The following is a 26564-nucleotide window of genomic DNA, read 5'->3' as shown; positions in this document are numbered from 1 at the left end:
GAAAATATCATCACTTTACTGTAATGCAGCCTTTAAAACCAGGAAAAGACAACACTTATGCCATATTACGATATCCAAAATCTAAGACGATATCTAGTCTCATATCACGATATTGATATAATATCGATATATTGCCCAGCTCTACACCAAACCTGCTTTGTATAGATTTATTAGCAGGAAAATCACACATAAGCATTGCATCTGTTTTATGGAAATTTAAACTATATATAAAATACAATGGATGGATCAACCATCTGGCTGAGCATATCAAGGAAACAGGTAAACTTGTCATGGCAGTTTAATCCTCCCAGGCTTACAAAGCTGCTCTGCTGTGAGGATCAATTCCCTGGGGTACAAAGGTCATCACTGACCCTGATATAATACAGTTCAGTGACCCATCCTTGTGCAGTGTCATGATCCTGATTGTAAGATAATCAGTGCAACTGCAGCTTAGCCTTTGACAGTTTAAATTCCTATCTTGTAAAGTGTAAAACAAGTTATTTTTCTAGATTAAGGTTATAGTCACATATATGTTGTTTAACTGCTGGTTCAAAGTTCTCATTGGAGCAGAATTCTTATTAAGAGTGATCCTAAATACAAACCTCAAACACCTCTTTGTTATTAGAAACATTGTAATGTAAATGAATGCCCCTTTTTATAAAGGTTTTGGGGGATGGGGCATTATTAAAAACCTTGGTATCCATCACAAAATAAAAAATGCAGGTAATAAAATTTTAAAGTGATGTGTTCATCCTGCTAATGTGGACACAAGACAAGAAACACCAATGTATTGTACTAATTTAAATTCTGATCTGATGATGGTGCTACGATGAAAAGTTAAAGGAACACGGCGACTTATTGGGACTTTAGCTTATTCACAGTAACCCCCAGAGTTAGACAAGTCCATACATACCCTTCTCATCTCCGTGCGTGTCGTAACTCTGTCTGACAGCCCCAGCGCTAGCTAAGCCTAGCACAGATCCTGGAGGTAACTGGTTCCAACTAAGCCCAATGCTCCGAATAGGTGACAAAATAACGCCAACATTTTCCTATTTACATGTTGTGATTTGTATAGTCACAGGGTGTACAAATAACAAGGTCATATGAGACACAGCCGTCTTCTAACCGTATACAAACTGGGAACTATATTCTCAGAAAGGCGAAGCACTGCTACTTCTGCTACTTGGGCGGAGTGATATGCTAGCAGCACCTGAAGCCCTGTGGTGAGGAACAGAGAGTTCGCCTGGAGTTCACTCAGAGTTGGAGTAATAGAGTCAACAATTACTAGATAGTAAAAGCATAGCGACCCAGTGTTTGAATGCTTTCTAATTTTTCCTCATGCAGGCCAATGATGGAGACCACATAATGTGCCAGTATACTGTATATTGTGCTTGCTGAGGCAGCACATATTACAAAATTGTATATTGATGGAAGCTGTCTGCTGTTCTGTAATAAACTTTGAAAGGTGTAAGGCTTGTTTGTAACTGCTGCCTTGCAGCCAAAATCTTGACTGTCCAGTTATTTACAGCAGAAGGAAAGTCAAACAAAGTATGGAGCAGAAGCTAGGCAACAAGACAAGAATGTCAATCAAATGCCAGTGCTCTCTCAGATTTCTATGAAAAACTCAAGAAAGACAGAATTAGCCTTTTCAAACCATTCTGTACTCCATAATAAATATCAACCTGCTGTATTATCCTGACCTAAAATATAAACTATTGATGCAGGTGCATGTTGTTGGGTAATTGTTTTAAAGTGCCAGAACAGCTCAGTGGGAATCAGTCAATCAGTTGGCTTGCTCTACATGGAGAAGGTCATCAAGCTGAGAGGGAATAGATTCAGCCGAGCGCATTCTGAAGAGGTTTCTATTTATAGTTTGTCATCATATATATGTCTAGTCTAAATCCCACTGCTATCCCTGCAGAGTATATGTGTGTAGTGTATGTATATATGTATATATATATATATGTATGTATATATATATATATATATATATATATATATATATATATATATATATATATATATATATATATATATATTACACATACCCTAGCAGGCTTTTCTGATATGTAGCTCGAGGTGTGTGTCAAATTTGGGTATTTACATAGACTGTACACATGTTCCACACAGAGTCTTTATTTATTCAATGTACACTGATACACACCTTGATAGTACCATGCGGGTAAGAAAAATGCCTCTGGGTGAAATGTTCTGTTCAGGATGGAAAGCTCTAGGCTAAGTTTCCTAAAACCTTCACTCTAACGTCAGCTTTTGCTCCATCTAATCACACATATACAGGTGTTTTTGGGAAACGTAGTCCTAAGCAGTACAGAAAGGGATGTTGCAGGTATAACTATTGAGGCTGGGATAAGTACAAAAACATATTCTAACACAAACACCAGCTAGACTTCATCATACATGGAACAGAACCAGAACCAGATTTTCTTTTTAACTCTTTCTGTTAACTAATTTATTGATACAACAGTCCAATAATAAATTATAGTAATTATAATAATTAAGAAATGACAGACATGTCATATGATAAACAGGCTATTGCATTCTCTCCCCCCCCCCCCCTTCACAACCCCTGGAGTTCCAACAGGTATGAATTTGTTTACATGCAAATGTCACACCATCGTCACTGTGCCGTCGCTTCCACCTGCCGTCTCTACACACAGTGGCAGAGCAACGTGGCGCTCACTAGGACTTCTCAACACGCTTCTTCTTCTGGAACTTCCTGAACTGGGACTGGATGGCGACAGCCGCCTTCTCGGTCTCCGGGTTTTCCATGTCAATGTCAAAGTCTTCTGGGACGTCCGTCTTGGACGCATCTGTAAAGAAAAGGAAATGATGGGTCACAGCAGTGTACTAAGATTGGTCTGAGTCACATGGCCAAGTTCCTTCCCTTGGACAGCATTGTCCAATCATAACTTAGCAACCGTAACAAGGCATGGCAGTCCTGTCAATCTTTGGATTTGTCCAAATGCTGAAGTGGGGTACATTTGGCTCTAGTAAGAGTGATACTAAATAAAGACTTTGGAGGGTGTCTTTTCTGCCTGTACAAAACCAAAAACAGAACAGCAAAGTGTAAGGAATGGATTGAACAGTGTTTCTTAGCTCTAATGCAGGGGTCTTTCAACCTTTCTTCATCTAAGGGCTACTTTAAAATATTGAAAGTGGCCAAGAGCTACTTTCATCACATCACTTACATTTATTTACATAAGACGAACGAAGCTACTGTTTGCTGAAATTGCAATACCCAAAGCTTATGAAAAATCTTAACTTCACATCAAGGTTCATGACTATTTTACACTGACATTTTTACATTTAAACTTACATTTTTAGTTATCACATGTTTAGGACTAACTAGCTCTACAAAAACACACTGCAATACAAACATAACGCAGTTTCATTATTTGAATGTCTTCTACATGGATCATCAGCCGGTGAGGACGGTAACTTTGCACGAATCATGCAGCTTCAGCTTCAAGTCTTTTTTTCAGCTCTTGCAGTCTTGCAGTTGTCTCCCTGGTCAAAAGCCAAAGCATGAATTGATCTCCAGTTCTTATTGCCCTCTGGAGCTCAGCCAACACTGACCAAGAGGACACAAATGTAATCCCAGTAAAAACTGATACCAGCTGGTTTCAGCAAGCATTAGGAAAGAAGAGCTTTCATCTCCTGGTCAATGAAATCCTAAAGATCGTAGAAGTACAGAAGAATATTGAAACTCTTAGAAAAGATCATTTACCCATGAACTGACCTCAGAAAATTTATGTTTTACCTCTCTACCTGGACATAGTGTAATTATATTGTGACTTGACCTGGTTTTTAAACAGGAAATGCAATACAATATATGACTGCAGGTATTTTAAAAATGCATAACATGTAGGCTACATTTGTAATTATGTAACATGTTTGTTTTTTTACGCTGTGAAGGCTTGTTTACATATTAAATTGACTGTTAACATGAAAGCATCATTATCCACACATTATTTCTATGATACAGGCAAATGCAAGCAAAATATATATTTTTGAAGTAGGAAACTTCATTTCATTAATGCATAAAAGTGTGTTGTAAAATACTTCCATCCATGACCACTTAATCATTTACACATAAACCAAGAATAGCAATTGTAGGAGCGTCATGCAAAATACACCAATCGGTGGTGTTCCTGATTTTGTCTTTTATTGACTAAAATTGTGTAATCTGCTGTTAATTCTTTGCTGTAGCGCAGGAACATGGTGCTGAAAGGACCGCAACAGAGCTGTAGGCTATAATGAAGCAGGGATATTCACTACTTCGAAAGGCCAAAACAAGCTAACATTTACCCAAGCAGGTTTCACTGTGGCTCAAACGTCTGTCTGCGACATCTTAAGTCACCAGGAATAACAATCAGGAAACACGTGTTTCTCTGGCTTGGAGAAAACTGTGATCCTTGCACTGCTTTTACATACAGGATGCTTATGACAGACTTATGTTTATTTATATATACACTGTAGCTAATGTGAAATCATTTTCATTATCAGTCCCTGTTTAGCCATTTACCAGTCTGCACTGACAGACATTAATGATTCTCACGCTGAGATGAAACCTAATCATCCGTTAGCTGTTTTAACCTTTTTTAATTTTTCTCTCTCTTAATTGTTTCTCTGCAAAGCTCAGCATGGGGGCTCTTCCATTTATTTGCTCCTGCAAAGGATTGACCTGCTTGAGTTTGATCAGCAGAGCCTACTGTAGATAAACATGAGAGAGAGAGAGAGAGAGAGAGAGAGAGAGAGAGAGAAGAGGGGCGACTCACGTATTGACTGTGCAGCTAATCCTTGGGTTCCCTTGAGACTGAGCTTGAGTGCCTCTCTCTTGCTGTTCAAGGGGGAAAACACTAACTGCTGTGTCAAGACGAGCTTTGAATGCTGCATTAATTGATATTGAATTTTTCAACGCTCTAATGCCTGCTGCTTTCATCCCAGCAGCATTAGCTATTGAACTGTACCCTCCGCCATGTCAACACCAGACATGCTCATAATCTTTTGTAATACAAGCTGGTGACCTCTTTTTTTTTTTTTTTTTTTTAAAAAGCTGTTTAGATTGTCCGCGTGGAGAGTGGAGGCACGTACGCAGGATGTGATCCAGTGCTGTCTTCAAGTGCTGGAAGGAATATTGTAGTTTTGACAACAGGAAACGTGCAGCTCAAGGAAGTAATGAAAGAAGTTTAATTTATTGTAGTCTGAGACATTTCTGACCATTTATAGCAGATAGTGATAAAGTAATGAGGTCAGTATGCTTCTACCAGAGTGCTTGTCAGGTTGTCAGAGCAACGTCTGAAACAGTTTTCCTTCTGACGTGGTCAAGCGACACATCGTTCAAACTAGTTTGGTTTGATAATATCCCAGACTCTAGATTCGTCAGAAAAGGCTCTGCTCTTTGAGGGAGGTCTCAAAGAATCCAAGCAACAACAAGGATTCTGCTGGGAGGACAAGTACCCCCGCCACAAAAGTAAATGAACATTAAATCTTAGTTAAATCAACAAAATGCAGAATATAGGGAGGAGGTTGGGGTGTTGGAGGGAGCTGCGTCACCTCGGGCATTAGTGCATCAGCAGGGTTATGGTCAGAAATGTTATGTATGGTCACTACGCAGCTGTGAAAGAGCCAGTGATCATGAAACATGAATGGCAATCAGCTAATGGAAGCGCCACTTCAGCGCCCTGCCTGACGCTACTGTGTCTCGTGTGCATGTCTGGAGGGAAAAATTAAGTTTCATCAGCACTACAAAAGAGTGTTTCTTTTTTACAACTTGACATGGTTTATTTTCAAAATATTCTTAAGTTTGATGGAATTTCTTCTTTCAGTCTGACAATGTAGCACATAGTAACGTTTGATTTCTAAAATGCAAGCACAAATCAGTAGGGGTGTAAGAAAAAATCGATACACTGGAGTATCACGATATTTTATTTTGCAATACTGTATCGATTTTCAAAAATGCAATATCGATTTTTTTTTTTTTTTTTTTTTTAAATAACTCTTTTTATTCATTATTCATGTAAGACAGTGGTTCATGTTCATGTTGTGTTTAAACCCCCTACCACTAGATGGCTATGAGACACACCACTAGTGTCCTTGCCTAACAGTGCCTAGCACTGCCTGACTTTTTGCTAGAAGCTAACAACGTAGCTATGGCTGAACTTTGGCCTACTTTAGCATATCAAAATTTGCTCACTAAGAACCTGTGAACCACAATCCCAAACTGGCAGTTTGATTTTCTGTGTATTGAATTGTTTACCTAAAATAATCTTCTTTGACTTTTATGAACATCATGTCTTTTTTTATATTAGTTTTTCTAAAATTATACTTTATATATAATATATCGCCATACGCACAGTATCGCAATATATTGCAATATATTGAATCATGACCCATGTATCGTGATACATATCGTATCGCCAAATTCTTGCCAATACACAGCCCTACAAATCAGTGAAAATACTTTGGCATCCATCTGGTTTTTGATCTTTGAAGTTTTAAGAGGGATCGCTTCAAAGCAGCATTTCTTCCATGTTGTGTATCAGTACAATTGTCTGCAAATTGAATTTAGTTTTCATTCAGGTGTGTGCTGTACATGTTATTGTAACCACACAATCTAATCAAGTCCAGTTAAATATTTCAGTGGAATTATTCATCTAAAAAAACATGTCATTATCTTCACGAAAGGCTTTGAGTCCTGAGGGCAGATTTTCATCAATTTTTACAAGACAGGAGGCAGTGGCTGAATGTGACAATGATGGATCATTCTCTTCAGTTCAAGGATTTCTCTCTTCCTCGACACACACACACACACACACACACACACACACACACACACACACACACACACACACACACACACACACACACAGAGTACGGATTACAAACCTATTTCCTCTTGCAGCAGTTTCAGTGTCCCTGTCTTCCCCATAATAGGAGTGTTATATCTGCTGTCAGAGTGGCAGTCTGGATCATCTTGACTGTGCTTTTCAGCGAGGAAGTAAAATGTATTTATTTATGGTGTTGGTGTGTGGCATCTGCTTGAAAAGAAGCCTACATGCTTGTAGGGTTGGGGCTAAATGGGTTTCTTCAGACATGACTTTCCTGCATGTTGCCAACTTTATCTATAGTTTGGATGGAATGGGTTCATAAGTGACGAGATAAGACCATCCTTGGTTGGCTGTGTTTCAAAATATATTTTTAAAGCTGCTCTGAAGACCAGTGAAAGCTGGGACGTCTTATTGATTTCACTGCTTAAAACCAGTTGAGCCATGAGAGGGATTTGTGGAAGCGGAGGACGAGAGGCATTAAAGAAGGACTTTTAGACCTTGAGACAAGAAAGACAGATTGTGGAAAGAAAAGTGAGACTCTGTATTAAAGTGTTCTAAACAGTATGTGGACATCTGTTTGGGCTTAAGATGCTGCAGTCATGCATGAGGTTTGTATATTTGTCACTAAAATGTCCCTTGCTGCACATTTGCTATGTTTCTCTTAAGGTGGGTTCAGCTCAAAGCAAAGCCATCTTTTTGCGCCGCGCAATTACATACAAAGTCGATGTGTCCACGAGTTGAAATGTTTCGACTCAAGCAAAAAATGATCAACGGCATTGAGATTCTCCTAGTCTCGCATTGGCAGACCTTTTTCCACAGGCTGTATCAGTGCTGCAGTGTAGTCTGGCTACACTGCCTATCTATTCTGAGATAGGGGAAATCTTTATTTTTCTTGAACTTCTTTAAACCAATCACAACTGTCCTGGGCAGTGCTAAGTCCCGACGGTGGAGATAGTGAGAGGGGAGGGACATCGGGCGACGGAGCTACTGTACATCTGTTGAGCCAGACTAAGATTCTCCTAACGTCACTGAGAATCAGAAATGGAGGACAAACTTATTGTTGCCAATTGTGGGCACCCGGAGCTTTACGGCTCAACATCAGAACTGTACAGAGACGGTACAAAATGGGAGAGGGCTTGGAGAAAAGATATAGCCATAGAACTACATGGTCATTTCTGAAGTGTGTGTGTGTGTGTGTGTGTGTGTGTGTGTGTGTGTGTGTGTGTGTGTGTGTGTGTGTGTGTGTGTGTGTGTGTGTGTGTGTGTGTGTGTGTGTGTGTGTGTGTGTGTGTGTGTGTAGGTGAGTCATTGTTTGAAAGGAAAATATCAGCGACCCCTCAGGCCTTGAAACACCAGAGGGGCAGCAAAAGAGACCAAAGCAATCAATACACATACACATTAATGGCTGGTTCTGTATTAATTGCTACTGTGTGCTCGGTTTTTCACAATGTGTTGACTTGTATTTTGCTTTGGCGAGGAAGCGTCTGTGTAACCTACTTGGATGTGGTCACACATTTGGAAAAAAACGTGGGATGTTCAAAAGACAGAGGAAATGTGTGGTTCCAGCTCTTTCTAGCCCTGAAAGCTTCTGAAACAGCGATTACAGTGTGCATTTACTAACAATATCTAACAGAATAAGACAAATTCATCATGGCTATAATTGAGTACAGTAAAGCTAATTTAAAAAAAGTGTGTAGAAAATGGGTCGTCTTCACTTTTGAGAGCTTGTTGCAAGCCAATTATAAAAAGGATGACTTTGATCTCTGAGGTGAGCAAATTTGAAATTACGCTTGTGCCTGTTTGAACCGGGGGGGGGGTGCTGTTGGAGTAGCAGTTTCCACATTGTTCTTTAACAATACTCTGCAAGCATAACATGTACATAAAGACATGGAGAAGTTTTCATCAGTGTGCAAGCAGATGATAATTTCACATACTGTATGATAGCATCATACCAAAGGATTACCAGTGCTAGTTTGTAGAGTATGATGTTGAGCTCTAGTAAGCCCATGCGTCCCCAGCTGTTGCACTGACTGAGACCAAGCACAGTCTGTGTTGTGCTTGGTCTCATAAGGTCAGTGAACAAATGGAGCATATGGCCCACACACACATAAACCTCTGGACTCCAACCATGTCAACCAATGTCACAGAAGATTACTTTTTTGTGGCGGACAGGAGTCTGTGAGGGTGTTTGAATGGAGGTGGTGGAAAGTAACAAAGTACACACACTCAAGTACAGCAAGTACAGTGTGCATTTCTTGAGTATTTTTTATTTTGGTCTCAAATCACCTTAAACAGCATAAACAAAAAAAAATGCCATGTCACTAATTAAGGACGGGGGGAAAACGTTAAAGAAAGGTGAAATTACCTGCACTTTGATAGCTTTAATGTAGCCTAATGTACATTTTTACAGCACTTAGTCCATTAACACAACAACAAAGTCATTCCAAACTTGCCAATCTGCTGCTATGAGTTTCTAAACAAACGGGGGTTTCATTCATTCATTCATTCACTCATTTATTGATTCATTTACATTCACAGTTGCTTTGACTCTACTCTTTTTTTTTTTTGAGAGCTGTTAAGTTGCTGTCAATAAAATAGACACTTTCTTCTGATTTTTCAAATTAAAAGTCTCCAAGGAATGGGATGGATTATATACCCTTTGAGTTGCTGGAAAACTTTTAATGTGAAACATTATATTCCTTCCTGCATTGAGTTTCATTTACGGTAGCTTAACGGTGCTAGAAAAAAGGCAAAATGTCCGCAACAGTGAATACTCCCAACTTTTTAAAATAAAGAATAAACATCATCAACAACACTGAACGTCCCCTGACTCTGAATGTATCCAGTACAGTTTGTATTTTGTACATTGTACATTACTGGAAGTAAACAGCACGATGCAGCACAAACAAGTTTGATAAACATTTAATCTTGGGCGGTTCTCTTTACAATAAACACGTCCATCCTCCAGCTTCCCACTTAGTTATCAGGCAAACAGACACTGCTGCATGTCTGAGGTGCATCACAGTTGCATGTACTTGTACCCTGTGCTCAATGCATTCCAGTGAATATGAATACGTCTCTGTGTGGCTATCCTTGAGCCTGTGAGAGGTAGTCTCTAAAGACTGTGCTGGGGGTATGCAGAGTGGGTGAGAGTCAATAACATTACTCTCTCCTTCCTGCTTTTTTTTTTTTTTTTTTTTTTTTTTTTTTCTTTTTTTTTTTTTTTTTTTTTTTCTCTCTCTCTCTCTCTCTCAATCTCTCTTTACATTAAGAGGAGGCCTTTTTCCAGGCATCCAATTAATAGTCAAGGTCAGACAACAAAGGAGGTGTGTGTGTGTGTGTGTGTGTGTGTGTGTGTGTGTGTGTGTGTGTGTGTGTGTGTGTGTGTGTGTGTGTGTGTGTGTGTGTGTGTGTGTGTGTGTGTGTGTGTGTGTGTGTGTGGCACTGCACGCTGTGTACTTTCCTTCACTCTTTTTATTAAGTGAATGAAAAGGTGGACCTGAATCCTACAGGCAGTGAGAAATTAGTCTCCTGCAACACGGTGTTTCAACTGAGCCAACTGCTTGAGGTAATCTGGAACCCATAAATTGGTGTCTGTGAATAATGTTGCTGTACGCTTTTTAATAGGGAGATTAGTTTTTCAGACAGGGTCAGTGGTTGTGTGAACTTGGTTTAAGAATTCCTTCAATCCAGAATAATGTGGCTTTCCAGGCAGGTTACTGGCTGCATAAAACAGAGAGGATTATTTGTTACGGTTTTAGATGAACTGTTTAAGAAATTTAAAAATCAAACAAGATTTTTAGAGATTGCTTTAACTCTTTTGTAAAGCTATGACTTTATTCCTTTCTTCATTAAATTTGTGGCAACAGGAGGGTCAACGGTTCCTTTTTTGACCTCTTTAGATTGAGAGACTGTGAAGTTTCTAAAGCTGCGTTGCTAACACTGGACCCCTGAGGATCTATAGGCTAAAGGGCGAATACAATAAGTTAGGAAGGCAGTTATGCTTTGTCCACCAGTTCCATCAATTGCATTGATCATTACAAAACAATCTTTTACATCAGTATTTCTGTCAGATAAGAACAGCTCTTTAGACAATCAAACACTTCATGCAAAATTCTGTGCGTTTGTGGAAGACCAATTTAATGCTAGCCCTACACTACTGACTAGGTTTCCTCTTTCCATTAATCAATTATGTATGTATGCATTGAATAAAGCACAGAGCACACTATTTTATAAAATCAAAATAGCTCGTTCTTCTTGCTTCCATCTCAAACTATGAAGTGGTGCTGAGTCAGGGCGACACACCAAATCACTGCCATGATTTAGAGGAGGTGAAGGCAGGGAAGATATTAGTTTTCTCGTTGAAGTCTTTATTTGCTTTGCTATGATAGTTTTAATGACAGAAAGCTCAACAATAAACATGATTTGTAATGCACTTGGTGCGTGGAGCTGATCTTTATTTCCCCCAGGACAGAACTGATACAGATATCTCTGCTCAGGGAGGCAATCATCAGAGAGTTGGATTTACAGGAGATGATGGTCATCTCAGTTTTGGCTCCTGGTGTCCATGTTATTTTACCCAGCTGAGTCCGGACATTACAGCTAACAGTGATCCTCAGCTTTGTCAAGAGATTTATATGAAAACTGTAAAGTGGTACAATATATAACCCCCTGTGAAACCCTAAGCTATTAGCAAAGTTGATTTGCTGTAAGGCATGATGCATGCTAAAGTCCTCCATTGCATTGTTGTATATTTTTGGCACAGTTTTAGAGCTTGAGGGCATCAGGTATGACAGAAATGAAGACAACTGATAAAAAATAACAAATTAACTCATTCAAATGCTTGTTATGAAATGTTCTCCATGTCATGTAAATGATGCCATGGCACCCTGACCCTGTCATTGGAGCATGATGAGATCTGACGGAAAGCCCTGAGGGTGTGTGTGTGTGTGTGTGTGTGTGTGTGTGTGTGTGTGTGTGTGTGTGTGTGTGTGTGTGTGTGTGTGTGTGTGTGTGTGTGTGTGTGTGTGTGTGTGTGTGTGTGTGTGTGTGTGTGTGTGTGTGTGTGTGTGTGTGTGTGTGTACTCTGCTGGCAGCGGTCCTTCAAACCCTGTTACTGTAAATCATGCCCTTTATAGCTAATCTTACATACATGGGCCCACATGTACTGTAAACTGTGGCCCACTAACCCTGTCATCCTGTCTTCGCTTCAGTCATTCTGTCTCTCTTTCCATCTCCCCTAATATCCCCTACTGCAAGTTGTCCAGTTGTTTTATTTAGAAAAATGGTCAAAGTTTATAACGCTCCATTTAGGGGCTGTTAAAATTGGTCTTGAACATAATGTTGCTAACACAAATAAAAAAAAATTCCAGTATTATACGATTTTGTACCTTCTGCTCCAGATGTCTTGTTGTTGCCAGCAGCTGCTCCAGATCCTTGTCTCTGCATCGCAAAAACAACAAAACAGAAAAAAAGTGAATAACATGGACATTTCATTTTACAGTACATTTTCTTCAAATTAAAATCCACCAGACATCAGCAAAACAATAGACAATTTCCCACAGTCCTGTCATCATATCTAAATGAACTGAATACGCACCACTGCTCTGTGCCCTTTACTAATCAAGCCTTGTCCTCATGATTGTTCTGACATCTACTGGGGGCTAAACTGCCAGCCAGTGTCGTCCCCTTAATCTGACCACATAAGCCAGGAAAAGGAGACCCTGCAGGCTGTGGACCCTTTGACAGTAAAAAGATCTAAAGACAATATACGGTATACAGTAGTGAAACAGTGCCAGAGGTGTTGCTGTTTACTACAGTTTGGAACTGTGACACAACAGAGGTCAGAAAAATATTTATATAAAATAAAAATATTTATATTAAGGAAATTAACTTGTTCACACTGTATTTATGTTTTGTTGTACCCATTTTTCAGAGTAAAAGAAGTAAATAGGGGTCCTTAAACCATGTAACTACCTTGATTAACTTACAGCTTTGATTTAGGGATTACAATTCATCAAGATGAAGATTTCCACAATGAGATAAAACTCATTGAATAAATCCTAAGGCATTTTAGCCACCCTTTATTTATAAATAAAATCTTTATGAAATAATGTACCTAGTTGCATCAATATATACTACTAAATATATTACACATGGATATAATATCCGTACATTCTGCATATATGAAGGGTTTTATTCAAAAACAATGTATGGTCATTTTAAAGAGAGGGGGGGGAACAGAAACTGTGAGAATTCATACTGATTATACGGTGTTGGTGGTTCTTGGCCATATCGTAATAATCATATTCACTCTCTCATTTAAATTCACTGCACATCACAAGATACAGAAGTGTAAGAAATGGGCAGATCGATGGATGCAGATGAGAAAACTACCGACTGTACGGTAGAGCCATAAAGAACCAAATACAAATACAATGTCTTACCAGGTATTGTAAACTCTCTTGCTAAACAAATGACTTTTCAGAAGTGATGTTGCATAATGGTACATAGCCACACTTAGCCAGTATATCATAATCATTATACTCTTACATACTAATGCAGCAACATTTATCTAAATGTCAACTTTCATTATCCTGCAGGCATTTATTTCCCACGCCTTATTACTTCTATATTCCAAACACACTCGCTTTCCTCATATTGAACTGCAAATAGGCAACGATCTCCAGAGAAATAGCACACAGAGTGGCTGTGTCCCCCTCATTTCTTCTGACGTGACTTAAAAATAGAGTTAACGCAAGGGAGCTGAAAGAGTTTTAACTCCTAATGAGATGTCCACTACCTGACTCTGCTGACATGAATGTTAAATATGGTGAAAATAATTGGTCATCTATATTTATATATGTGTGTGTGTGTGTGTGTGTGTGTGTGTGTGTGTGTGTGTGTGTGTGTGTGTGTGTGTGTGTGTGTGTGTGTGTGTTTTGTGTGTCTGTGTCTGTGTCTGTGTCTTGTGTATATATAATATAATATAATATGGTTTATTTTTATGTTAAGAGCATGTTGAAATAAAATCCCTATACTTCCACACTGAGGTCTGCAGGGTTGTGTTAGGTGCCGACAGCATTAGAGGCGTGAAAAGCGTAAAGGAGATATCGTGTTAGAGAGGAGTACAGGAGTGGCACTTCATCACAATGAGCAGATTGGGAAAAGCTATTCTTAGAACCATATTATAGTCCTTCTTTTAACATGCATGAGAGCAAGAGAGAGAAGGCATATCACAGGGAATGATAAAGGAGCCAGAGGAAGTATGGCAAAGAAAACGAGCAAAATGAAGTAAGGAGGAAGAGGATGTGGTGAGAAGTTACATCATCTCGGAATCCCACCTATTAAATATGAAGCTACAGCCAAGCCAACAGCTATTTATATTATCTTCGCATTGAGACTGTAAATGGGGATAAACGGCTAACCCGGCTCTGTCTGAAGGTAACACGTGCTGACCAGCACTTCACAAATTAACACAATTAGTTTAATCCATACAAAAATTATGTTTTATGTTACGTTACATTCATGTCTACATTAGTTGTTTTACAAGAGGGTTCTGGTTTAACCCTCATGTTGTCCTCTGGTCAAATTTGACATGTTTTCAAAATGTCTATCAGAAATATGGGTTTCTTTTTAACCAAATTACTCAAAAATTGTTCCCTACAACGCTCTTCTTTTATAGCATGTGAAAAACAATTGAAATGGTTTCAAAACAGTATTGTGACTAAACTTTGTCATACAAAAGTCTCTGATTATCCATCAACATACGTTCCTTTAATATTAGTCAAAATAATTCATAATTTCAGCTTTTGTAACTCACAAATTAGGTAGAATTTAATACAAACAAGGTTTATTGACCATGAATTCCAAAAATAAGTATAAAACTAGTGGTTATAAGTTGGTGTTCGTATAGTATGTACTGGTGGTAGTGAAAAAAAGTATCAAAAGTAGAAAAAAATAAAATAAAGTGTCAAAATCATCGGAAAAAGCGTCAAAGTGTTTATTTTCCATTTTGACCTGAGAGGCCAAGTGCATGGTTGCCAGGAAGACACCACAAGGGTTAAAGGTGCACTATGAGCACAATTTCATTTTTGTCTCAAATCGTAGGCATCTCTCCTTGATCGGCTAGCTGCCTACCCCCTGAATACACTGTAAAAAAAGCCGGTCTCGGGAGACAACACAGAGGTCGTAAGCGTCAAACAAACACTAGGGGCACAGGCTGTGCACCAAAATACAACAAACCACATTCCAGCCAATCACTGACAAGATGGTTGGGGGTTAGTGACAGGTAGTCTGTTAGTCATGACCGTTACGGAAACATGGTGGGAGGGGCGAGCTTGCTGTTTTGTTTGAAATATCTTGGAACGTCAACAGAAGTGATCATGCAGGAACTCATAGTGCACCTTTTAAGATACAGATGCAAATATTTGCAAAATTCTCATTTAAAGGGTCTTACTGCTGCTCTTTCAAGACCATAATATTGTAGGAATTAATTATAGACATTAAAGACTGATGATAAAAAGGAGATTTGTTGCAGTGCTAATGCAGCTATAAACCTGATAGCATCAAATGAACCTCTTGTTGGCAGCTCCTCTATATCAGCCCATTGCTAATTAATTTGGTGTTAGCTCTCCCTGTTATAACTGATGTCCCTAGGCCGGTGTTTGGGACTGCCTTGGTGGCCCATTTATCTTCACAGCCACAACCAAAGAGCAGGTGGGATTCAGTGGAGAGAAGGAGTGCAAAACCTCCAAACTTTACCACTCGGTCACTGCCACAAACGCAACTCACCAAATTATTCAGTATGTAATACATTTATAAGTGAACACTGGAGGAAATGCCCCCTGTGGAAACTCCCAGAAACTGTACAAACCAGATAGTGAGTTAAAATTGATGTTGTTAATAACATATATTGTCATGTTTATGATTTCTGTCTGAAACCACACACGATGGTAGACGAGGTTGAAGGCGTGAGATCAATCAATGTGTCAGTTTTAAACCCGGCCATATATGTGCAGGGAAGAAAAATCTCTCATATTCAATTTTTGCAGGAATTACAGTGTCACCCTCCTTATCATCAACTTGCACAGTTTATTGCCAGATGGGAGACAGGTTGTCAGCTTGTGTTTTCGTATGCACAAGCCTGGGTGGGAGCTGTGATGATGGGATTTTTTTTTCAGTAGTGAAAAAGGAACAGAGGATAAAGAGAGGATAGCAGGATCAATACCTCCCTCTGCAGTTAACACATACTTATACAAACATTGGCATTGGGAAGATAAATGACCAGAATCAACTGTCTGGCTGCCTGCTCTTGTCTGGGGAAAGAAAATAGGGGGGAGAGATGGAGAGTTAGGACTGCAGCAGTTAGGCTTCCAGTCTTTGCAATCAAATAAGTTTCTAGAGCCTGGTAGTGACAAAAGTTTATTATCATACCTCAAAATGCCCTTAAACTTAAACAAAATAGGTGGCATTCTGGGAAAAGCGCTTATTTGCTTTCTTGCCGAGAGTTGGATGAGAAAATAGATGCCACTGTAATACGCTATGTAATATAAAGCCACAGCCAAAATACGGTTAGCTTAATTTAGCATAAATACTGAAAAAAGGGGAAAACAGCTGACTTGGCTCCATCCAAAGGTTAAAAAGGACTTTATTGGTTGTTTGATTCATACAAAAACTAAAGGGTAAAAGCAATTTGTAGTTTTAAGGAGGGCTAATGTACTGCAATATTTTTGGGCCGGGCGTGACTTCCTGGAGTTGTCACTAACCTCACAATAACCAAGCAGAGGACGCTGTTAATTATTTTTACCTCCGCTTTTTTTGAGCTTAAAGATAATATCTTTAAAAGATGACCTTGTGTAATACTTCCTCTACGGTTAATATTTTTGTCTTGTTAAAGCTTTGTTTTTGTATTTTTGTTAAGCACTTTGTAACATCTGTGAAAGAAAATTGCTTGTATTTTAATCAAGCATTTCATATGAATTGATTTTTTTTATTCCATCTTGAACACGTAGAGGGAAAGCACTGGGGAGTTGGCACAGTAACAAACAGAGCAAGGAAATGGTTTCATTTAGGTAGCATGTATCTGGCTGCCTCCTAGGAGATTTAGCTCGAGCTACTGTCACCGCAACCTTTTCACAGCTGTTCCCTCGCTCATTCAAAGTTTTCCCATTTGTTCATGTCAGAAGGGTTTCCATGCTTTAATAGCTGAGGAATCGAGAAGGCATCATGTATCCTCTTTTCTGAGCCTCTCTTTCTGCATTATTAATCCAAAGCTTTCAATGAATTTCAAACAGCGTGTGCTGTGCTTTGATGCTGGGGAGAGGGATGGGTGGAGAGGGGGTTTCAAGCATCCACGCACAACACACTCATACCTTTTGGTAAGAAATGTCTATTTTGAAGCTGGTCTTTAATGAAATTCTGAATTTGTTTATAAAAAAAAGCAAAACGTGTGAGATGGGCTTTCAACACCACAGTTTATGTTTACCCGTCGAGCTAATCAGAATGCTACCTCTTCCCTCTTTTCATTTGTCTGTCAGGAAAAAAACCCGAAGTGAAACGACTTATGGAATTGCTTTGTGGTTTTTCACATTACAGTCACACAGCTGAGCTCTCTTCCACCCTCTTGTAGCTCCAAACAAATATCCGAGCCAGATAACAGGACAGTTTTGTTCTTCCCTGCTACTAATCCCAGCTCAAAGAGAATAGCTGAGTCTCTCCATCAGCCACTTGTAATGGCCATGAAATGAACTAGTGCCTGTGTTAGAGCTACTGTAGCTTATCCTTCACAACACATTAATGTGGCTCCCAAAAACTATTATAGCACCAGCTGAGTGAGCACTGCCAACAAAACTGCCCTCAAGCTCATCTGGTTAAGTTACTCATGTTTGCTTTTGGAGATATAATGTTGATGTAACATTACAGCACTGTTGCAACAAGATTAATATTTTATTACACAGAGACCAGCTGCAAAGTCTATACTGTATAGGCTTTTCCATTATTTACACATTCCCATAGGCCTAAAAGAAGATTTAAAAGCATGGACCAGTTGGTTCATATCTTATAGATTAATGTTCTTCATGTTCTGATTCTTAGGATCCATTTGAGCTACTGTATTCCTATAACAAAAATATACATAAAAAATAATTTGTTCTTATACTGAACACCTCCAGAGCATGCTTGAAAAATGTTCATGAAACTGATGGTTGTAAAGTTGTTTTCATCCATAGTAAAAAGCACTATGACAAATAAAATTAGAGTTTTGCGGTTTTAACATGACAGCACCATTTATAAACCTTTGAATCTCTCTACGATAGCAATTACTAAATGTGAGCGCTGCTCGGCCATGATGATCACAATTTTTTTACTCAGAACCGGCTCTCCAAGGTTTAACAGGTAAACAAACTTAATTAACAACCATCCGGTGAAGAGAGGAGGAACCATTACAGCTGAGCAGCTCTGGGGCCGAGCCAAACGTAAACTGCAATAACAGCAGCTCGATAAGTAAGATTACTGAGGGGGAAAGGGGCTATCCTCGCTCTGCAGATAAACGTGCACATGAAAACACGCACACACACTGGCGAACAAATCTGCACGCTTGTTGACACATCTACACAAGTGCACACAGACACACTGTTAGAAGGTGAAACAAGTAGATGAAAAACCAATCAAGTTAAAAAAACAGTGATTATGTGACGTTGAGAAAGGAGATGGAGACCAGAGAGATACATATTGTGCATCTCATTAATCATTAACAGACTGAGGGATACAAGGTCAACAAACTGTGTTTTTATGTGTGTGTTTTTGTGTGCCTTTCGGTGAAATACACACACAACAGTAATGCTACTGTAGCATACTGCCGGCAAACTCCATAGTGGCTGCATAAAAATTTGTGCCTCCAGGCTTTCAATTAGGATGCTTCCAGGAGAAAAATAAACACACACATGCAGACAAGAATACAGGCACACACTCAAACACAGGGAGAGTGAAGCAAAATAATAGAAGACTCAGTGTGCATGGACTGTAAGCACATTGCAAATTAGAGAAATGTAAATATGTTTTGTCTGTGATTGGGCACATTAATCGGGGGACTGAGAGAAGAGAGAGCGTTGAGGTTTTCAGAGACAATCCTTTAAAAACATCCACCTCCTTTCATTCTGCTGAGAGCGAGCCTTTATTTTCCTCACTCCAAGCCATACTCAGTTATCTAGCCTGCAGAATAGGAATAGAATGCTGCAGGCAAGCGCTTTAAGTTATTGTGGTAAATTTGAGTGAAAATTACGTTTATTAAATTCCTATTTCCATTTCAATGGACGTCAAGATTAAAGCTTCAGTGCATAACTTTTTGATATTAATGAACATCCGTTACATTCAAGTCATTGCCAAATGAGTTGCTACCATGCTAATTAAGACTATCATCTCCACACAACTCTCTCTGTACTTCTCAGTATGGCTATGTTCAGAAGATTGTGTCGTCCGGCGACTTTCCCTCAAGTGAAGATAATTACCTCTTCTGAAGGGTCCATCATGTTTTTTTAATCCTCCGTGTCCTTCTTGGCTACTAGCAACTGCTTGGAGGAGGGGTTTGGGTGCTGCGCGATCACGGAAGGCTTGTATCATGTGGATGCACTGAGAATTTTGTTGTCATTACCTAGAAATCCTCATGGGGGCGACAGATACTACGCACTATAGCTTTAATGTCCATTCAATCCCAAAATCAAGCCTGCACTCTCAAATTTAATGTTACGCCTAAATAAAGCAGATCCACACTGACACATGGAGCCTTATGCTAGTCTGTTTATTCAACAGTATATACTAGTGTAATTAACAACCAATATGAATAGTTGAAGTTTTAATAAAACTATACTGTGAAGGAATAGTTGAAAATTTTGGGAAATACGCTTATTCGCTTAAATGAGAAAATACCCCACTTGAGTCTATACGGTAAATATGAAGCTGCAGCCAGTTGGCTTATTTTAGGAAAAGGGGAAACAGCTGGCCTGATATGTGGTGACGGCAAGACATCCTGTTTTTACACTTTGCTTTGTGTACAGGTTAAACAGACATGTTAATTTCTGATCTTTAGAGGCGCTGATAGGCAGATTATAAGTGTGTCTCAATGTGGATACTTCTGTGAGTAGGGATGTCACGATACCAACAATCTAGTATTCAGTACCGATACAAACAAAAGTACACGATACTCAATACTAAAGTCGATACCTGTGTGTGTGTGTGTGTGTGTGTGTGTGTGTGTGTGTGTGTGTGTGTGTGTGTGTGTGTGTGTGTGTGTGTGTGTGTGTGTGTGTGTGTGTGTGTGTGTGTGTGTGTGTGTGTGTGTGTGTGTGTGTGTGTGAGAAGAAAAAAAAAAAGAAGAAAATAATAATACTTTACATTAAATTAATTCCTTTATTTAAATATTGGGGGCGGCAGCGTCATGTCACTCTTCTTTCAGTGTTTTCTTTTAGTTTCAACTTTCTGTTATGGTGTGGAGTGGAGGGGGCAAGGAGAGCGTGATTTACAAAAAAACGAAAACGTCAGTCTTCTGGACCCCACAGCCCGTTGCTTTGAAGCCTGGCATCACCACACAGCCAGTGTACAGTACCGTCTTTCATGAGTTCACCCGGAACTCCCAGACAGCAAGCATGTTTACAGTAGTTATGCCTGTTTCTCTCTGCCGTTGTTGTTTTTCACAAAGAACCGGGCTGGTTAAATTTAACTGATGTTATAGAGGTCCGTTAAAACAAGCGCTAGGCCTAAGAAAAATAATTTTTGGTTCCGGTTTCCGACCGACCCTGTCAATTTATGTACGACCCAAATTTATTTTATGAGCTTGGGGAAGAAATTATACGAATTAAATAAATACAAATAAAAAGTTTGAGGCGAACTATAATACATTTTTTGTACAGCACTCTTGCAATGCAAGATGCCTGTTGTCCTCCAGCAATGCTGGAAGAGGACCCGATGTCGCCGCAGTGGCACTTAACGTTGCCGTGTCCAGGTTTACGGCAGCAGCAGCAGTGTGAGGACGGCGCCTTCAAGCAGCACTCACCGGCCAGCTACAGCGCTACTGTTTAATATCGTTCAAGAGGATGGCACGTAAACACGATCAAATGAAAGGTAAACAGCCTTTAGAGTGCTCTAACGTTACAGCAAGTGAAGCTAATGACAACTTCGCAACACAATTCATTTGGATACAAGCGTTGCATTATGGAAGATAAACGCGATTCTGAACAGCAATGCCCGCGCTACACACACACACAAACACACAGCAGAGCCGATGTGTTTGCGTTACTTGACGCAGCACATGTAACTGATTGGAAACGATACAGATTATACATTATTTACTGCCACTGGCGGCAGATGAACTAACGCTACACTCGTTACTGTAAGTAGCCGATATTTCAGTCTGCGCTGTCCACTATTGTCCACCGCTCTGTGCAAACACAGCTCTACTCTGCAAACACAGCTCTACTCTGCAAATAGCGACTTTTTACAAACAAGCTAAAATGAAAGATGTCAGTTTGTAGTCTAACTGTTTATCTTAGTTTGCAGCGAATCTTGAATTTTGGACAAACTCTTGTAAACTTAGCTGCTGTCTAAACGAACCATCCTTTCCTGGAGCGGTAAACCTGTGGCTGTATTATAACACCAAAACAGATACATGTGGCTACTTAATATGCAAGTGAATGACGCCTTACCATGTTTTCAATTTACTAAGCGACAACTGTACATGTAGTAACAGGTAGGCTATGTTATGAAAAAATAGAGTATCCATCTGTAAAGGGAGAAACATTTTTTTGCCTTGCTGCCATTGGGAAAAAAATAAAAATTTAAAATAAAATAAATTCCCTATTGACCCATGACCTCAACTGACAACCAACCAGAACCAAACAATTTTTGTTATGCCCTATCAGAGCACACATTAGGTTGTGATGGACAACGGCAGAGAGAAATGGACTCACTTGAGGTTTGGGAGTTCCAGGTAAAGTTGTGAAAGCTGCCGCCGTAGATGTACGGTAAAGCCAGAAGCTGAATGCGGTCAAGCCATACAGGGAGATGAGGGGCTATTCAATGTTTTTCCATGCTGGTCAGTGTTCTTCTTCAGCATTTAGAGGCAGTCTAGAACATTTTTAACGTTAGGCGTATATACTGCCCCCGTCAGGTCCGGAAGGATTGCGTCCCCCGGGAACCTGGAAAAATGAGTACCGGCACATTTTCAGAATTTTGGTTGTTGGTATCGGTTCTCGTGACATCCCTATCCGTGAGTACACTTACATGTAGTACACTGTGTACACTGTACTCCCTTGTATAGTGCGTACATTTTGACAGGGTAATGACGTCTCAAAACGTGCACAGCTATTATGCACTGACCAGAAATTACTCTTCTTCTTTTTAATGGTAAATTTCACCTGGGCAATAGTCAGATGTTTTGCCACTATCTGACTACAGTATGGTACTAAAACACATTAACAAAAATATATGTATAAACTACATTTGTATAGTTCAGTTTTCGCTGTTTCAATGGCAACAACTGCAGCTTTCTCGCCCGCCATTTACACAAGTTTGAAATTACGTTTGTGCTGCGGTAGCTTCCGCTCCATAGCAAAGATGCCGAACGTTGAGGGCAAGTAGTGTCCAGCGTTCCACACTCAACATTTTGACAGTTTTGAGGGCAGCATTCGGGTAGTAGTGCACTGCATTTGGCCATACTCCGTCAGTGCGTGATCCTGTGAGAGATCCTCACAATCAGTCAGTTGATTTAATGTCTTGGTTGCACTGGTGCATAGCAAAATATCAACACTTATTTATCTCACTGATATGGAGGGACATGTGGGGGGAAAATGTGGGTGGAAAAGACGCCCTGTTTCTATTACAGTGAGGTGTTGGTATCGGTTTGTAACTCTGCTTCCTCTGAAACGACGTTTAACATATGGAGGATGCTGCTCTGCTGAAGGCCTGTGTGTGTGTGTGTGTGTGTGTGTGTGTGTGTGTGTGTGTGTGTGTGTGTGTGTGTGTGTGTGTGTGTGTGCGCCCTTTACTACGAGTGTTTTCACGTGTGCACAGTTGTGTGCTACAGACTACTCATCTGTATGAGCTCCATTGGCAGTTACATAAACCATACTGTCATAAAGGCTACAGGGCATACTGAAACACTGCCAAATCAGTGCTGGGTCAATAACTCCCTGCTGCAGAGTTTTTTTTTTTGTTGAGCAGCTAGTTCATGTCCGGGTAAAAATGAAGTGGAAACGGATGGGTTCTTACTGTTGCAATGCAGCACAGAGGTCAGTAATTACCATGAAACATAATTACTGACATTCCCTGGGAAATTGTTTCTCTGAAAAGACAGACAGTAGTTTGACCACAGTAATTAATACATAAAAAACCCATTTGAAAGGCAAATAGATGCTTGTATTATAGATGTGTCACGATTTGGATTTTAAATCAAAAATTGAAATCAAAAGCAGGATCGGCGATTCCCCCAGTATTTATTTCTCTCCGAAAAAAAGAAGAAAAAAAAGACACAGCGTAGCTTACCGGCTGGTAGTATGCAGCTAAAGACACAGGCTAACGTTAGATTACTGGTAGCCTGCAGCTGCTCTTTTCCAGACACCATGGCCACTGCTGGAGTCTGAGATAATGGCGAAACTGAACTAGAAAATACTCCTGCAGAGAAATGTCTTTCCCTCCCATACCGTGTATTATATTAAACATTATCTGTAGATATAACAAGTACTTAAGCCTAAATTTTTTTTTTTTAAGTAACTACATATATGTAACTTTTCAAGGTTTCTGAAACTGTGTTTGTCTGATAATCATAAATTACCTGTAACAGCAAATGAGACTTGAAAAGAACGCAATTTTTATATAGTTTTTATTAATGCCTTTGCAACAGGTCCGATTTTTCTTGCAAATTCACAAAATGATTTACAGCAGGCAGACCGGCTCTACAGTCACACATTCTGATGGGTCACAGATTTCGGTGTAACACTGGAAAAGCCTGTGTTATTGTATCCAGCCAGGTAAAGGGTAACAGGAGATTTCTTTATATAGGCCTTATTGTATTTTCATTTTATATTAGAAGTTATCTGTTGTAGTTATGGCTGATACTGGGGCAGGACCATCACAGAAAAAAAGGAAATTAAACGAAGAACAACTAAAAGCTAAAAGGGAGAGCGACCGACGATGGGTGAAACCCGAGTCCATCTCAGTCTGGCTTTCAACAGATAGAGACAATTACGGGATTGTAAATGATTCAAAACCAACCCCAATACCTCAGGTATGTATTATGTCTATTCCCAACATGACATCATGACTTGGCATAAACATACACGCCCACTTTCTTAAGCCAAGTGGCGTGTTATCGGTACGCATTTTGAGCTATCCGCATGTATTTCTACGCTGTATACAGCGGACGTAAACATACACGCCACTTGGCGTGTTATCATGTAAACATACACGCCACTTTCTAAAGCCAAGTGGCGTGTTAACTGTACGCATTTTAAGCGCCGTATATAGCGGACGGGTTGGGTTTAGTAAAAGAAGAAAGCGACATTTGAGTTTAGGAAACGTTACACGCGGGACACGATCCCCGGTCTCCTGGGTGAAAGTCCTGTGTTTGAACCATCCACCACCCCGAATAACCCCCCTATGCAGATTTTCGGCATTTCATACTGCTCTCTACAGCGTAAATTCACACGCAATCGCAAGTTAACGTAAGTCAATGGAGGCCAAACGGCGTTGATAAACACACTCAAAAATGAGTTTGCGTCTTGATCCCACGACCAAAAATGGCATACGAATTGGCGTGTCATACGCCACTTCAGTCTGCTATTTCATTAATAAAATAACTTTACAATGCGTGATGTAGTTGTACATCAGTAGCAAACATTAAATGACGTCCCCCTTCCATTTAGCGCCCGGTTTTTATTCCTTTTCAGTTTGTGTTGTCCTACGCGGTGATGCGTTTATCGTCACAGCCCTACTTCCCAGTGAGTGAGTTATGTAAACGCAACGAAGGTAAAGCATGTGGGCTCCAATAGGACTTCATGGATCGTTCACTTGCAACTCGGTAAACTAATGGTGCTTTCACTTGTAATTAATTCATTTTGAAAAACTCCAACTGTTGTTGTAACTTCTGGCTTATAGTGGCTCTTATTGTGGCATTCCCATCACTGCTGTAAAGAAAATGTTTAAATCGAATGGATTTTGAGAATCGTCACTCTCCGACTGAATTAGGTGCCATAATCCACCTCTGCAGCCTTTGGCACTGAGGAAATTCAGGTAGCTTGATTTTCTCATTAAATCATTTGATAATACTTGTTATGCTAAAATGCTCTCGCACCTTTTCCACATTCTATTCAGGGTATCCACCTAGTGTAGATTTTACAGAAATAAAGCCATTTCTCAACACGAGGGCTCCTGTTAATCTCCATGCTGAGCGTTGTAGGTGTGGGAATGACTCTGAGATGAAGATAGGTTGGTGTCTTTTACTATCTACAACTCAAATGTGGAGTCTTCTCAGCGGAGCCTCTTGGACAAGTACAGCAAGTCAGCGGGGGGTAGAGGATGAGCAGCTGATTTGCTTGTCATAAACATCAGCTGTTTGACTGTGACTGGCGATGCTGGGACCTTGGCATGGTCTTGCCTGGCAAACCACAGGGACTAGAAACTCCGGTGTACACTTGCCATTTCCTCTGTGGCAGCCAGGACTCCTGAGGTGAACAGTTGTAAGGTGCTAACATTGAAGATGATACACACATGTTTTCACATTGACTGTTTTTTTTTTGCAAAGCAGTTGCAGCTACTCCACTTTTCTCTTTCTGCAGCCACCTCCACACAATGCACACGCCTGTCAGTGTGTGAGACACCACTCAGTTGTATTGCTTCCTTTGTGTTCCTCTGAGCTTCAGGCTGTGGAGGGCTTTTCGTAAAATTATGAGTCTAAGCAAAAAGCAGATAAAAGCTGTGATGAAACCACTCCCACTGACTCTTTATTTTTTTTTTTTATCTAACATTTTATTTTGGAGGAGGGGGCGGGGGTTGCAATGCAGCAGTGAAACTCTCTGCTCACATAATGCGGTCGACACCAAGCCAAGAAGTACTAATGCCTTCATGCCCCAGAAAAGCCTGAAATCACAAGACAAACAACCTTTAGATTAAAAAATTATTTGTTTTCATTTTAATTCAGCTAGTGCTGTGGTAAAAAATACTTTGATTCACAGCAATTTCCACTGAGAAAAGCACTGAGGAAAGGAGGGGAGGGGGAAGAAACACATTATAGCTACTCTTCAAATTATTTCTTCAAACTCCCGTCTGTTACACAACTTAATGAGCCTTGAAATTGGCGAGATTACATTTTTCGTCGTCTCTTTCATTAGTGTGGGTTTCGCCAATCTCTGGGGATTGGTTTTCTCACTTTGGGATTGTAAAGTGTGCTGCCACAGAGCGTGTTGCTGTGATGAAAGGAGCAACAAACCACCAGCCTGCCAGTAAATAGATGAGGGAGTTTCCTGTGATCAGCCGGGGTTTTGGTTCAATCAGCCAGCTGATTTACAGAAGCTGTGCAGTACTTCTTTTTGCAACACATTTAATTGTGTGGTGAGAGCGAGAATATGTTTTTCAATTAAATCACAATAAACACAATCAAGTCAATGGGGTGAGATAGCAACACTTGTTTTCACAGCAAGTGCCCTTGGTTCAACAAGGTACAGAAAT

At 39.9% G+C, this 26564-nt stretch overlaps 1 protein-coding gene across 1 annotated transcript in view; it reads right to left on the bottom strand.

Moving 5' to 3' along the window:
- Positions 1-2116: 2116 nt before the first annotated feature.
- Positions 2117-26564, bottom strand: part of pcp4b (Purkinje cell protein 4b) — a 39704-nt gene continuing 15256 nt past the window's right edge. The window contains exons 2-3 of the mRNA XM_039825256.1: positions 12242-12293; positions 2117-2831 (exon numbers count right to left, since the gene is read on the bottom strand). Of these exons, the coding sequence (XP_039681190.1) occupies positions 2701-2831; positions 12242-12293 (183 nt within the window). The 3' untranslated portion in view covers positions 2117-2700. The remainder of the gene's footprint in view (positions 2832-12241; positions 12294-26564) is intronic.

This window comes from Perca fluviatilis, chromosome 2 (genome assembly GCF_010015445.1).
Source record: "Perca fluviatilis chromosome 2, GENO_Pfluv_1.0, whole genome shotgun sequence".
Taxonomy (NCBI): domain Eukaryota; kingdom Metazoa; phylum Chordata; class Actinopteri; order Perciformes; family Percidae; genus Perca; species Perca fluviatilis.
The sequence above is the reverse complement of the archived record's forward strand: the minus strand, read 5'-3'. Positions and strand labels throughout refer to the sequence as shown.